Consider the following 14775-nt stretch of genomic DNA (forward strand, 5'->3'; position numbering starts at 1 on the left):
AGACAGAGGAGGAGGAGGCACAGGGTCCTAGCGCCCGGCAGAAGAAAGAAGAGGAAGGAAGGAAGGAAGGAAGGAGGGAGCGCGGAAAAGGAAGGCAAAATGGGGGGGGGGGGGAGGGAAGGCTGGGCCCCCGATGTGAGGCAAAGAGGGGCTTGGCCTCCGCTTTTCCTCCTCCAGCCCCCAAGACCTCCTCTGTCTTCTTTCTAGTAGAGACCAGTCTGTTGTTCCTCTTAGTCGCACGATTCCTGTGTTTTGTGCCTCTGCTTTATTTGCGAAGGAAGGAAAGGAGGGAGAAAGGGAGAGAAAGGTAGGAAGGAGCAAAAGAAGGAGGAAGGAAGAAAAGAAGGAGGAGGAGGGAAGGAAGAGAGAGAAAGGGAGGAAAGTTGTTCTTCCAGGCTGCCTTTGAGACAGATTTGTGGGAGCCTTTTTTATGGCGCAGGGAAGCCTTAGTCCCTTTCTGGAGTCGGGGCAAAAGTCTGCAATGTCTCTCCAGGGTTTTTCTTGGCCAGGTTTGTCCAGAAGGGCTTTGCCATGGCCTGCCTTCCTCTGAGGCTGAGAGAGTGTGACTTGCCTGAGGCCACCCAGAAGGCTTTAAAGATGGAGGAGCGATTCATGATGGCTCATGGTTGGCCCTAAAAGGTGGCACCCGGTTCCTTCCTTCCATTCATTTGAGCATTTCTCATGGACTGGAGAATCCACTTCCTCAGAGGCATTGATGGGCTGCATACAGCTGTTCCAGATGTTCCTTGACTGCAGGCCCAGCATCCCCAATGGCCGAGGCAACACCTAGCATCCAGGGATCTGAATGGCCTCAGCCAGCAATGCAGAGGCCCAGTTTCAGAAACGTCAGATGCATCTCTTTACTGCAGAATTAATGCAGCTTGATAGCACTTGAGTCTTCTGGATTTTGGAATACCTGTATTTGTATATACATATACCGTTTATTTTATGTATACATACACACCTTGAACACTGATCCTGGGGGCAATTTTATACCACACTTTTGGTAAGTTTGTGCTTGAAGCAAAGTTTGTGTACAATGAACCATCGGAAAGCAAAGGCGTCACTGTCAGAGCCATTCATGAAAGAAGTTGTGGCCTTTTGGAAGAGTGGTCCCTCCACATTTGCTGGGTTAGGGGCAAAGGACCACCGTGGATGTGGAAAACCCACAAATGAATAAACACTATTCTTTTTACCTAAGAGAATGCCTCCCTAGGAATCTTCAGGTCCTCCAGTGCAACTCAATGGCCAACATCTGCCAGACAGTGATCACAGACTCATGCTGGAGGACCTACAGATGCCCAGAGAAGTGTTTTCTCTAGGATCTTCTAGAGTTCTCCATCACAACTCTATGGTCAACCTCTGGCAGAGTTGCGCTGGAGGACCTAGAGATTCCTAGAGAGGTCATATTAACTGCAAATAACCAGATCCGCAAGTCAAAGCCGCAAATGCAGAGGGATGACTTTATTTCAGATTTTGGAATTCCAGATAAGAGAGACTCAAATGTCAAGATGTGCTTCAACTGCAACAAAATCTGGTTAAAATTTGGTTAAAACCACTAGGCCAGTGCCGCTTGAGGTCTCCATTCAGTGTTCAAGTTGGTTTTTTCTGTCCTCTTATCATACCTGAACATGGCTGCCACGCATGAATTCAGCTTTCACAGACCAGGCATAACCTGCCAAACTCAACTGCATCGTGAAAGCATGAGCCGAGAGAAACGTTTAAGCTTCCCAAAATGGTGGGTTGTTTCTACAAAACTCCAGCAGCTCATCCAGACGTCGGAGAAAGAGTCAGAGGTCCAAGGCATAAAGTCACAAGACGCAAAGGGTTATTTAGGCTTTTATTCCAAAAAACTTCAAGGCATGAGGTCCTATTTAAAAAAGTGGCTATGATAATTTTGTAAACAGAACAGAAGTGTTAAGGACTTAGTTAATATGCATACAGTTTAAACAAAGATATATATACCCATAAACAATAAGAAAATGCACATAGTTGCAGAACATGAACATCTTTTATGTTAACTATTTACACTGAGCATTAACAATGCTTTGATATATATATATATATACACATACACATCCTTATTGCTCACTGCTAGTGCTTTCAGTTTAATAGGATTGGTCAAAATGTCAGGATGCTGAAATGCAATATTCACAGTTAAGCATATGCAGTTTTGACATTTAAACCCACACAAGAAAAGGGATTCCCGGGTTTAGCGGGAGTCGGGTAAGTTTAATAAAAGTATATTCTGCAGTTTGGTGTGGGGAAAAGAAAACACAGGCTACCTTTAATGCAAGTGCTGGGGCTATTTTAAAACTGGGTTCAGCCTTTTTGAGCCCAGATTGGGCCTGGATTTGATGCCATGCTGGCTTGGGAGAATACCAGCTGCTATGGCATTCTGTGCCCACTTTCCCAACAGAACTGCAAATCTGCATGCTAAAGGAGTAGGATTTCACAGGAGAAAAGGTTCACACAGCTTACTCCTTGGTGCTCAAACTCATTTCATGATTGTTTTTATGATTGTTTATATGGCATGCACTTGCACCTTTAGACCTCTGCCACGCAGGATGGCCAGAATGGCTCTAAACCTTGCAGGGATCAATGGGACCCTACCAGCAAGAGCAAATGTGGGTTGCATTTCCCATTCTGCCAATGAAACACTTTAGGTACTCATCTCGGCGGTCCCATCCACACTGCAGAAATAAACTTTTTAAAGGGTACAGAAGGGGAAAATGAATCAGGGTATGAATCTGCAAAGGTAAATCCTATCTCAATAACTTTTGAGACGTTCAAAGTGTCAATAAAGACATGTTTTCTAGCCAATACACATTGCAGCAATGATCCAGTTTGAGACTGCATTAACTGTCCTGGCGCAATGCTAGGGAATTCTGGCATTGGTAGTTTTATGAGACATTTAGCCTTCTCTGCCAGAGAGCTGTGGCGCCACGACAAATGACACTTCCCAGGATTCCCTAGTAGTGAGCCAGAGCAGTTCAATCAGTCTCAAACTGGATTGTTTCTGTATCTTGTCATGTTTGGATTGGAGCAATCCAAGGCACTTTCTCCTCTGTTACTTGGGCGCCAACTGAGGTGGTGCAGAAAAGGAAAGGTGTGTTTGGGAAGGCTGGCCAAATGGCACAGAGGTAAACCACTTTAAGACTTGGAAAGAAAGGAGCAAACCACTTGAATCATTGGGGAGGAAGTCAAAGGGTGCAGACAGAATGATCTACAAAGCCACAAAGGACTTGGGAGCACATGGTGCAATGTATGGAGCACCTACCATTCCGGAAGTGGAGCAAAAGGCCTTGAGCTGGATTTGCCTATCACCAAGAACTGGGCACAGGCATCATGTATTCCTAGTTTAAGAAAAAGGATCTATTTTATGGAAACGTAGATGTTAAGATAACTAGCCACACAGAAAGGCTTTCAGCCAACAACAGTGAGGATGCTATACTGTGTAACCAAGCTTCAAACTGTTATAGTGGGAACTTTCTACACTAGCATTGCCTGCCTAAGACAAGATGGGCAGGGAAACGTTCATAAAAATGCAACACTTGTGTCAATGACGAAATACTCTTTGCCACTGCTATATGAGTAGCGACACTGGACCAGGGCTCCTTCGTGAGAAATGTCTTGAGAAGCAATGATTCTTCTCCGTTGCAAGTATGGCCCCTTTAGAGAGCAAAGTTTGGAATTAAGTGAGTATGTAAAACGGCAAACATTTAAACCACGTCTAAAAATAAGAAGAAACAAAAATAATTGGAAGTAAATCTAATAGAGAAGAGGTTTACTTCTACATTAAGAAAAATTGAGTCTTTTAGAGAACATTTTCCTTAAACTGAGACATACTGCCCAAAAGAGGAAAGTTAACATTTTCAACTTGGCACGGCATTAGAATCACCTGAAATGGGACTGAAATGCTATTATAATCACTGACCAAAACAGACTTGGCTAAAGAGACACACAACCGGGGCTCAGAATTTATTACAAGTAGCATCGAAAACATACTTGATCGTCTCTCTGTTGAGACACTATAGAAAAAGACACTTCAGTTTGGAGGCAAGGTGGGGGGAGAGTCAGATTTGGGGGACAGGGCTGGGGCATTCTGGGTTATTCAAAGGGAGCAGGCAATGAACTGTTACCTAAGAAATGTCTGTGACAGCAGCAGGCAATAAATAATACAATCCTGGATTTGGCAATACATAACCCTCAAATGGAAAAGCAAGACAATGCCGCATTTCATTTTGCGCTGTATTTTTCCTTTTTTTTAGCTTTGCAAGGTCTAATCCTGCTATCTAATTCTCCATTCAGTACCATTAATTTCAACACAATATATGGTTGCCAGGTGAAATAAGGAACGGGGCTCCTGTACCTTTAAGAGTTGTGTAGAAAAAGGGATTTCAGCAGGTGCTGTCTGTATGACAAGTAACACCTGAAGAAATCCCCTCTTCTACACAGTTATTAAAGGTACAGGAGCCCTGGCCCTTGATTCAACTGAGAAACCTCATAAAATACCAAAAGACCCACACCTATGAATTAAGCTCCAAAACACACTGCAGAAATCATCCAGTTTGAGACCGCTTTAACTGCTCTGGCTCATTTCTGCAGTGTGTTTTGGACCTAAGTTAGCTTGCTCCTAAAATAATATACTTGGTATGTAAAGATTACAGCAGAAAACCAAAGAACCCCTTCAGCCAGACACAGGGTTGTTCCCTTCTTCCATGAATGGCAGTCCCTCAATACCTTCTGCAACGCCAGATCACACACTAAACCTGTTTGTCTTGGAGGACGGCCGAGAATCAAACACAAGCCAGGAGTCCAACCCTCTGTTTGAAATGGCGGTTCTTTGGATTCCATACATGTTCAATACGTTAAACCTTCAGGTGTTGTGATGAACACCTTTGGAAACAGAGACGTGTGATGCATTTTTGCATTCATTAAACAAAGTGCACCTGAGCCCAACTATCAATAGTATGTACCAACCCATTATGGCTTCAACATGTGGCACATGAATGGGTCTGTACAGTCAGAAGGATGCTTACAGGTATCATCCGTAATAAATCTTAACGTAGAAAAATGGCAAAACAATTAGTTATATTACATATTTGTAAACCTTGGCGTAGTAATACCACATTTCATATTATACAACGAGGCAATATTTACAAAACTGTGGTGTTAAAGCAACTAACCCATCCCTCCCTCCCTCCCATCCACCCCAAATCTAAGATGAGCAACTTTGCAAGTGCAGGACAAAACCAGGACTGTTCATTGCAACTCGTATGCAAGCAGGCTATCAAACAATTTATACTTGTTACTGTAAGCAGACCTTGATCGTCGAAAAGAGTGTGAAGGTTGTAGTTGATGCAGACTATAACATACTGTTTGAGTTTGGAAAACAGACACTCAGTTTGGAAATTAATAAGGCAGCATGCTTAGAGAACAAGGCTACAGGTAGCATCAATATGATATCCACAGTGGTAACTTTTGTTTTTCAGTTACTGCTTTAAAAACAAACATAAATTCAAGAATGCACACACAAGCCTCGTCGTTTCAACATTTAAAAAAAGATGTGCAAATGAGCTTCTTCTTAAAACAAAAGAAAGCAACAAAGCCAAAAATAATAATACTCTACCAAAGAACACTTTTGATTTCCTTTTTTAAAAAAATCAGAGCAAAGTAGAGCATCTTCTTTCTCTCCAACATCCCCTACAAGGCACTACGGGTAGGAAATGACAGGTAACACGGAAGGCAACACTGCGCACTCCTCAGTCAGGTCGAAATATGGGATATTTTGGTAAGAATTCTATTAGAATTACCTATAGAAGAGGGGGGAAACATAAGAGACGTTAACCTCTACATTCGGTTCCCAGTGTACAGAGCATCAGACAAGGGATGGATGGGGACTGAGCATGCGTGGAAAGGAGCGCATGGAGCGGTCTTATGCCAAATCAGACCCTGGGTCCATCTAGTTGAGTCTTATGAGCACTGACTGGCAGCAACCAAAGTGGTTTCAGACACAGATCTTTCCCAGATCTACCTAAAGACAGCGAGAAACCAATACTAATTTTATTTAGGCACTGAGTGAAAACGTGGTTGTTTCTCAAGGCCTTTTGGCCGCATGGGTTGATACAGCTCAAATATGGAGGCTCACAGTTGCAACTTGCTCTCTCTCCCAACCCCAGAAAAGATCCTGCAGTACCTCAATTAGACAGTTTCCATCTTTTTAAGTGGGCAATATAGCTGGCTTCCAGGCCTAAAGACTCTGAAGGCAACAGATCCCATTTGATCTTGGCAGTTAAGCAGAGTCAGGCCTGGTTAACACTTTGATGGGAGGCCACCAAGGAATATCTGCTGCTATAGAGTATTGTTTCCAACTTACGGTGACCCTAAGGTTTCTTGGCAAACTCGTTCAGAAGAGATTTGCTATTGTTTTCCTTTGAGGCTGAGAGCATGTGACTTGCCCATGATCAGCCAGTGAGTTTCATCGCCCGTAAGGCATGCAACATGAAGACAACCACGCACCCAGTGTTGGCTTTCAGTTGTTGGTTTTCCCCCTAGATGGCAGCAACAGCCCAGGGCAGGTTCTATATTTGGGATCAACAGTTTCTTTGCCCATTTAACAGCTCTACTTGTATAAAGAGTACAAAGTGGGAGGAAAGGGCTTTTGCCACACACTGAAGCAGCAATGTCCATAACAAAGGGGAGCTTAAAATGAATCTCCCTTGTTGACAGACATTGCTGCAACCAGAGCACAGTTGCCTCTCTTCCATGTTGTATCACTGCAGATGCAAGTCACCAGCGAGCAAATAAGTCACCAATTGTAACATGCAGCTTGGCTTTGAGTCAGGCCAACCTGAAACCACAAAACCTGTCCTCAAAAAATTAACCCCTTCCCACAAACCATACTACAAAGAGGAGGCACATCAGTGAACATGGAAAGCTACTGCAATTGGAGCCAAAGATCTGACCATAGTTGCCTAATAACTAAAACAGCCAGCAGAAGATTCAGCTCCTCTCCTGAGATTTCCAGTAACATTGCAGCACTCTCTGCCTCAAAAATTCATAAACATAATCCTGTGAAACTCAAAGGATACAGACAATATAAATGAAATGGTTACGACACGTTCATATCCCCAGCCATGAGGACTAGTACCTTGCCTAAGAGCTATAGCTGAGATGCACACATTTTAAAAACAACAACAAAAAATCAAGTACACTTTGCTCAGGGCCTGTGATAACCATATTTACTTAAATCTACATTACTCTAGTGACTTATAAATGAAAAAAAATGAAAACTACTTACATACTCCATCATATTGCTGGTTTCACATTTCCTTCTACTCAGCTTCCAGTGCAAGCCAAGCTTAAAAGAAGAAGTAATATAATGTTTGGCATTATCTTAGCACAGACATAATATGCACAATACAGCTATTAAGGTATATGGCATAACAGAATTTAAAAGGCTTCAATTTTGGGAGTTCATAGGCCTCTGTGAAGTAGCTAAGATTATATTTCTTAAAAAATGAAAGCAGAAAGAAAATGCTTCACTAAAAAGTCACAAATGGGATGAGCTTTTGAATTTTCCTGAGGACTTCATCAGACGAGATGGTACAAAATTTAGGAGATGGGGCAGAAATGAGGAGGAGAAAAATCAGATCAGGTCAGATGTTGTCTCTGCAGGCAGAAAGACATGGAGAGTATAGACCCACTGGAGATACTAGGGTCTCCGTTTAAAGAATTAATGGTTGTTCTCTTCTCTATAGATAAAAGGCTGGCTACAATCCTTACTGAGAGATTAAAGATGATAAAGGTGCTCTGAGTGAGTCTGAATTCTGAACATCATGCTCCAGCGGAGCCTGTCCCAGTATGGTACTGGAGTACCATACCTTTCTGCCAATGTTCATGTTGTTTCTGGAAAATGTGAGCTGTAGCTCTATGGCACACTAAGCTGAAAAATGTCACTTGAGCATCTTACAAGTGTTCAGTACATACAGAATTTATTCTCCACTGTAGGAGAGCAATGAGGGCCACAATGGAAATGACTAATTGGAAACTAACAGCTATATTGTATAGACTATTCATTCATTATTTCATTAGAATAAGAGTTGGGCTCATGACATTCACATCAGGTGTATCTCTTCTTCCATCATCTAGGGTGACTTACACTCCTGACATAGCTATCTGTAAATACTCAAAAGCCATCAAATTCAACCTCTTAAAATTAAGGCATTTGCCTCAAAAACAGGGAATAAATGCTTGTTTTTCAGACAGAGGTTTTTACTGATGCACAGAGTTCCATGCTACACAAGCACAGATTACACACTTTGAGAATCCTAACAGGATCTTGCAGGTCACACTAGAGTAATCTAGTGATGGGTCTTTAATCAGTCTTTAGAACTTGTTTGGACCAACTGTATTCTCTGACAAGCTGAAAGGGAAATAAAATGTCCACTGTAGCTGAAGGAGCGCCTTACCTTATGATATAATCTGTTATTTTCCCATTCTAATAACTTCTGAATTGATCTTCTCGTCTAAGAAATAAAGCCAGAATTATGTCAGAATAAAGATCCTTTTACCTATCCAAAATATTGAGGGAAAGGCAAGGTATAAATTAAACCAAAAAACCAAAGAGGCAAACAAACTGCATCTTTAAAAATCTGCCTTTGTTTGGGCAGCTAATCTTCTCCAAAGCAATTCGGAAATCAAGGAGATGAGAAGCTGCAGGCTGCTGACCGATGTACTTACTTTTTTGGTAAGACAGACAGCTGGCCACAGACTGCAGCCCAAGGTGCAACAGCAGCACAAACAGCCACAGAGCAGCCATTTTACGTTGATGGGGAGATTCTTCTTTAAACATGCATTCACCCGACTGATGCTGGTCTTGAATTCTTCTGGGGCAACCTGAACAGGAGAGGGATAGAGACAATTAACTGCTGGGGAAGGTTTATATGATGCAGAGGAAAATAAAATATTCAAATAACATTTACAATGATCCTGAGTTTCAAAAAAACTCTTTAAAACCTCTCTCACCAAGCTTGGTATGGCCAAATGTAATTGCTAAGACCGAACTCCAAGATATAGTTGTGTTAGTCTGTAGAATCAGTACGTAGAGATCTTGTAGCACCTTCGCGGAATCTTTAAGTCCTCCAGTGCAACTCTATGATCAACATCTGCCAGAAGTTAATCACAGAATCATGCTGGAGGACCTACAAATGCCCAGAGAAGTGCTTTCTTTAAGAGCTTCTAGGTTCTCCCGCATATCTATTTGATCAACGTCTGGCAGAGTTGCACTGGAAGGCCTACAGATTCCTAGAGAGAACACATTAATCAAATCCTCAAAGGTCAAAGCTGCAAATGTGGAGGGCCAACTGCACTTCTTTTTGCTGCATGCACAAATCTAGTCACTGTCTGATCTGATGACTGCCTTAAGGGTCCTCCTGTTTCTCAAAATGCAAGACAAGAGAGATGAGATATTTACACACATCCACTCTATACCTAAAAATAGCAACAGGAAGCATCTGGACCCCTATACTGTCTTCCAATGGGCCGGCAAAGCTGCACAAGGAATAAGACAGTGGAATTGGGATGCAAGGGGCCCTCTTTTATTTTGGAAACCTTTCATGCATCCCCCTCTGCCCTCCCTCAAAATAGTGAGGAAATGTTGGCAGTCGACAAACAACAAGCAAAGAGATAATAGCAGTCCTCAGTACAACAGAGTTTTAAGAACTTTGGAATTTGTCTGGTTTGAAAGAGAAAGGGGGGGCACTCAAACACAGCCAGACGACACCCTAAAAGCCCAGTCCCTTTCAGGCCCAGCGCACCATAAAAGGCACTAAGGGCGGAGGGAAGGATCGTAATATTTTACAACAGGATGCCGGAGGGGAAGCAAACAAGCAAAGGCCAGCAGGCCTGCTCTACCTCCTCCTTTGGCCCTCATGCTCAGGGCCCTATCAATCACACCTTGGGCGGCATCACAATACCAAGGGTAGGTTTTATGGCTTCCCCTGCCCTGCCTCCCAGCCCCATTTCCCCCACAGAAGCCCTCATTTTGTTTTATGCTAGAGGGGGATAGGAAGCTGGACCTTCCTCCTCAAAGATCCCCCATCGCTCCAGGTGACAGGAAAGAAGGCGGTCAGATTTAAAGGCTGCGGGTTGCAAGCTGAACGTGGAATCCAGAGGAAAGCTTGCCCCAACATGCACCTCCAGGCAATGTGTTTGCAGTCTGGAAAGACTGCAGAGGTTTTACCTGTTCAATGAATTAAACCAATGGAAAAGTGACAGGTATTGAGGAAAAATAATGACCTTAAAGCCTTGTATATGGAGGGGAGATAATATGGGTTATTGTTGTTAGTTTTGGTTTATTCTAAGGACCTTACAGTTTTCCCCAAAACATATCCTAATCAGTCTCCATCTCTATCTCTTTGTCTAACCAAAGGGAAACGCAAAATCTAATCAAGCCACAAACCATTTTCCATTAGAGAAGATGGTTCAAAACATTGACGAACTTATTCCCTACTCTCTGTACTTACAGCCAAAGATATAACCACGATTACAGAGAAATAAATAGCTCCCAGCCCTTTCAAACTCCAAGTCTAGACATAGATGCTTTATTGCAATTTAAGTCACAATCTTAGTGGTTGTTGTGTGCCTTCAAGTCATTCCCAACTTATAGCAACCCTAATCAGATTTATTCAGAGGTGGGTTTGATAGATTTCAATGGTACTCCAACATTCATTCATCTTTGAATAGGCTGTAGGACCCTCCTTTGATGCTGGCCTGGGCTTATTTATATGCCGCCTTTCTCCTGACATGGGTTCCAACTATAAATTAAAATTCATAAATTTGCAACAGGGTGTACAAACACGGCTTCGGTAAATTCATCTTTTTGCCAGGCTTTCCATTCAGATGCCTGTCCATCTTGTGATCCTTCTTAAAACCATTACAAACACCAGGACCTACAAATGCCCAGGGTTTTCAATCCTGCCCTCAAAGATGTCTCTCTAGACTTTGACTTTTCCCTCATCTCCTAGCAGTCTTGAAATACAGGTTCTGGGAGTTCAAAAACAGTCTTTTTTCTCTGTGATCCTATGTGTAAACATGGGAAGGTACCTTCCTTGTAACTTCTGGGTAACCTCAATATTTGCTCTTGGCATCCTGCCTTGTTTATCCAGTGAGGGTTCAGGGACATGACTGTGTTTTCTGGGAGAATGTGATGCTTAAGGAAATGATCATGGGTTGCGCAATGGAGAATTGTGGAGAGTCCGTATCCCCTGCTTTGGGACGATGTCACTGGCCTTACATAGCTAGACAGAGAGTGTTTAATGTTGCAGAGGGCCTTCCTCCCAGAGGCATGAACCGCTGCACCCGTCAAGCACACTTTAACTGCTTTCATGACACGCTCCTATAAGCCAGAAGGCTCTTTGGGGATTACTGAATCGTGGGCTTAATTCTAGCCGAGCACATCCCAGGTTAGTCGCCACACTAATTCAGCCTGATCCAAACACGTATGTTACAGATGCTGCCAGGTACAACACCTTATACGACAGCAGTGGTCAGAAACTGGGATGGTAGTTAAACTGAGCCTGAGCCCAAGATCAATATTAGCAGAAGTAGCAGAGTATGTCAGCTGCCAGCTGCAAAGCTTATTTTAAACCAGTTAAAATTCATTTTTATTAGGGGGGAACCTTAGCTGGCAGCCACATTTCTGATAGCAAAAATGCTGCAATGTAAGGAATTAACATTTTATATGCTATCCAGCTCAGCAGAAAGAAGACATAGTGATTATGGAACCAAAGAAAATCCTGTGAAAGTCAAAGAGAGCATCTCAAAATGAGGTATTGGTACTCACAGTGTAGATGCTGAGAGAAACAACCCACAATTGTGACTATGGACTGCTCCTCTGCAGCGTCCAAGGAATACAGGTATTTGGGGTCACTCTCAACCATTTGAAAGAAAAGCCATCTTTTCCATTTAAAGTGGGTGCAAACCCCAACTTACCTTCCCTGTCAGGACAGAAGGAAATTCTGTGTCAAACTTGTTGCTCAAGCCAAACCTTAAAAACAAAGAAGAAAAAACATTTCCACCCGTCCTACATAAAACATCCAGCTTTTGCCTCTTATTTTTGCATTTAGAACAAACAGCTATTTTCAACATCAGTTCCAAAATGTATAGAGGTTAAACAGTTTAAAGCGAAGCAGTTCCTTTGAGCAGAGATTGGAAAAGCCAGAAACGTTGTGCATCCCTCTATTATACTCGGAAGGGGTAATTGATTTTTCTCTAAGGGTAAGTAGCCGCTCTCAGTTTCCTCAAGCCTGCAGCCTGATGAACACTACTCTGTGCAAGAAGAAGGCTGTTAAGTTAAGGGTTTAGGTGCTTTCTTCTCACTTAAACTATTCATTCTCTTCTCAACCCAGTGACCTGCCAAGCGTTCTCCAAGTAACCAACCATCTAGCGCAGTCCGCAATGGGTCCTTCGCAGGATGGGATCACACAGCAATGCCACCTGAACTTTGCAACACCTTCCCCAAATATCATCACCAAGCAGTCCTTGATCAATTCATGGGGCCACTATAAGTAAGACACAGTCTCTCTTTGTCCATCCTTGCCCTACATCATCGATAGCTAAATCAAGAAGAGACGGAAGAATAGATGGTTAAAATTGCTGAATTAGCCCAAATTGCCAAATTAACATAGGCCTGATACAGACAGGCCAAAATAAAGCTGCTTTGAGTCACTTTGGAGGTGTGCTGTTTAAATGATACATGCGTCCTAAGAGTTCAGAAGCCGCATCAAAGCCATGCTCCAGTCCTAAGGACAGGAGTGCAGCTTTGGTTCAGCTTGCAGACTCTTAGGAAGCATGCATCATTGAAACACCATGCCTCCAAAGTGACCTGAAGCAGCTTTATTTTGTCCTGTCTGTATAGGGCCATAGTTTCTAAAAGATAAGCTAAATGAAGATTATTATTATTATTATTATTATTATTATTGAAAGACTGGAAACTGTTTATGGACTATTGCTTTTTGTGGGGTTTTTTGGGGTTAAGTGGCCATGTCCTGGAAGAGTTTGTTCCTGATGTTTCTCCTGCATCTGTGGCTTTGGCATCTCCAGAGTGGCTTATGGACTTTTGGAGCAATAAGAAACCTAATGATGTGATTGTTAGTCATTTTAGTAGGGTAATTTAGCTGGATTGCTAAGGGCAGAATAACATGTTTCTTTATGTTTTCTTTTATTTCCATTACAGTGAAGAGGACCGGTGTGTGTGTGTGTGTGTCAGAGCCTTGCTATGTTTTAGTTATTTTGTGTTAGCCTTCCTTTCCCTTGTCTGTGTGTGTTTTCTGAATGTGTGATAAGGCACCTCCTCGCTGTCTCCCGTTCTCCGTTCCTCTTTAGCCCTCCAATCTCAGCCAGTGGCCATGAGCCACATCCGACGGCAGGAAGTTTCACAAGCTCATTCATGGTTTAGTGAATGGAGAACTACTTCCTTTTGGAGCCTGAAACGCTAGAATGAACGAGAAGGAATAACATTTCATAGGATTCACACTGCAAAGACCTGAGATAAAAGCACCCCAATCCTGAAAAGGTTTAGCAGTGGGTTTCCGCTGGGGTTTGGGTCCAGGGCCCCCGGATGCTCAAGACCCATTGAAGACAATGGCAGAGTAAAATGGCGCCCTTTTCATACAGAAGGGCAAGGCTAAGCTTTGCTATTTGGAATGCATATTTCCTTGGACTGTTTTCAAGCTGTGGATAAACAAATCCGTGGATAAGAAGGGCCCACTGTATGTATGCCATGTGTTTCTGTGTGCATGTATGTACGTTTGCATATATCTTTGTATACGTGTGTGTATATATATATTTGTGTATATGTATTTATATGTGTGTCTTTATACACATATATATATACTTCAATATGTGTGCGTATGTACATTGGCATATGTGTGCCTATCTATGCGCATGTCTGTGTGTATTTATACATTTGTATAGGTGTGTATGTATGTGTATGTGCATTGGCATATGTGCACGCACACACACATATATATATTATGCTTTATGTATAGTGATTGTGTGTTCATATAGATCTGTGCTTATATATTTGAACATATGCGTATGCACATTTAGACATATATATATATATATATATATGTATATATGTCTATACACACACACACACATATATATATATAGTGTGTACTTTCCTTTTTTTAAGGATGCATAAAAGCCCCAAATAAAGACATTTCTAAACCCTATATTTCCCCCTTTCCATTAAGAGAGGGGAAAGGAGAGCGAGGCGCCAGCCTCGGAGGCACTCTGCACTCGCTCAGAGGCACTCCTGACACCCATCCCCAGCCCTTTCCCCTTCCTTACACAGTGATCTGCCCGGCGCCCCTGACAGCCACGGGTTCCGGCGCCTCCGGGGGCCTCCAGGGCGGCTCCGGCTCCTCCTCCTCCTCCTGGCCGCTCCTCCTCACCGCCACTTCCGCTTCCTTTTCCTCTTCCTCTTCCTCCTCGTCTTCCTCTTCCAGCTCGTAAATGGTGTCAAAGTCCGCCATGTTGGGGAGCAGCACGCTCATTGCCTCCGCCCCGCCCCTCCGCAAAACGCGCCCCGCGCATGCGCCCCGCCGACGCCGACGCCCAGGCGGCCACTGCGCACGCGCCGCCGCTGTGACGCCGCGCGCGTCGGACGCCTCGACGGCATCCCAGCCAGGGGCGGAGGCATTCTGGGGGATGTAGTTTTCTTCTGAGGCGCATTGTGCCTTCTCTTTCTCACAGAGATCTCTG

General features: G+C 43.2%; 1 protein-coding gene across 2 annotated transcripts; it reads right to left on the reverse strand.

The window, feature by feature from the left end:
* Positions 1-1827: 1827 nt before the first annotated feature.
* LOC149308771 (cysteine-rich hydrophobic domain-containing protein 2-like) lies at positions 1828-14573 on the reverse strand. Of its 2 annotated transcripts, none has more exons than XM_089536434.1 (6): positions 14362-14573; positions 11998-12052; positions 8746-8901; positions 8475-8531; positions 7304-7363; positions 1828-5816 (listed from the first exon to the last, which is right to left on the reverse strand). In XM_089536434.1, exons 1-6 carry the CDS (start codon positions 14565-14567, stop codon positions 5766-5768), a joined length of 585 nt encoding a protein of 194 aa, XP_089392560.1. In that variant the 5' UTR covers positions 14568-14573; the 3' UTR covers positions 1828-5765. The 2 variants fall into 2 exon arrangements, with proteins under 2 accessions (XP_089392560.1, XP_089392561.1); XM_089536435.1 differs by lacking the exon at positions 14362-14573 and adding an exon at positions 13355-13462.
* Between the last annotated feature and the right edge of the window lie 202 nt (positions 14574-14775).

The sequence above is a fragment of the Sceloporus occidentalis genome, unplaced genomic scaffold (genome assembly GCF_023333645.1).
Source record: "Sceloporus occidentalis isolate IW3139 unplaced genomic scaffold, rSceOcc1.0.p SCAF_8, whole genome shotgun sequence".
NCBI classification, from domain to species: Eukaryota; Metazoa; Chordata; class Lepidosauria; order Squamata; family Phrynosomatidae; genus Sceloporus; species Sceloporus occidentalis.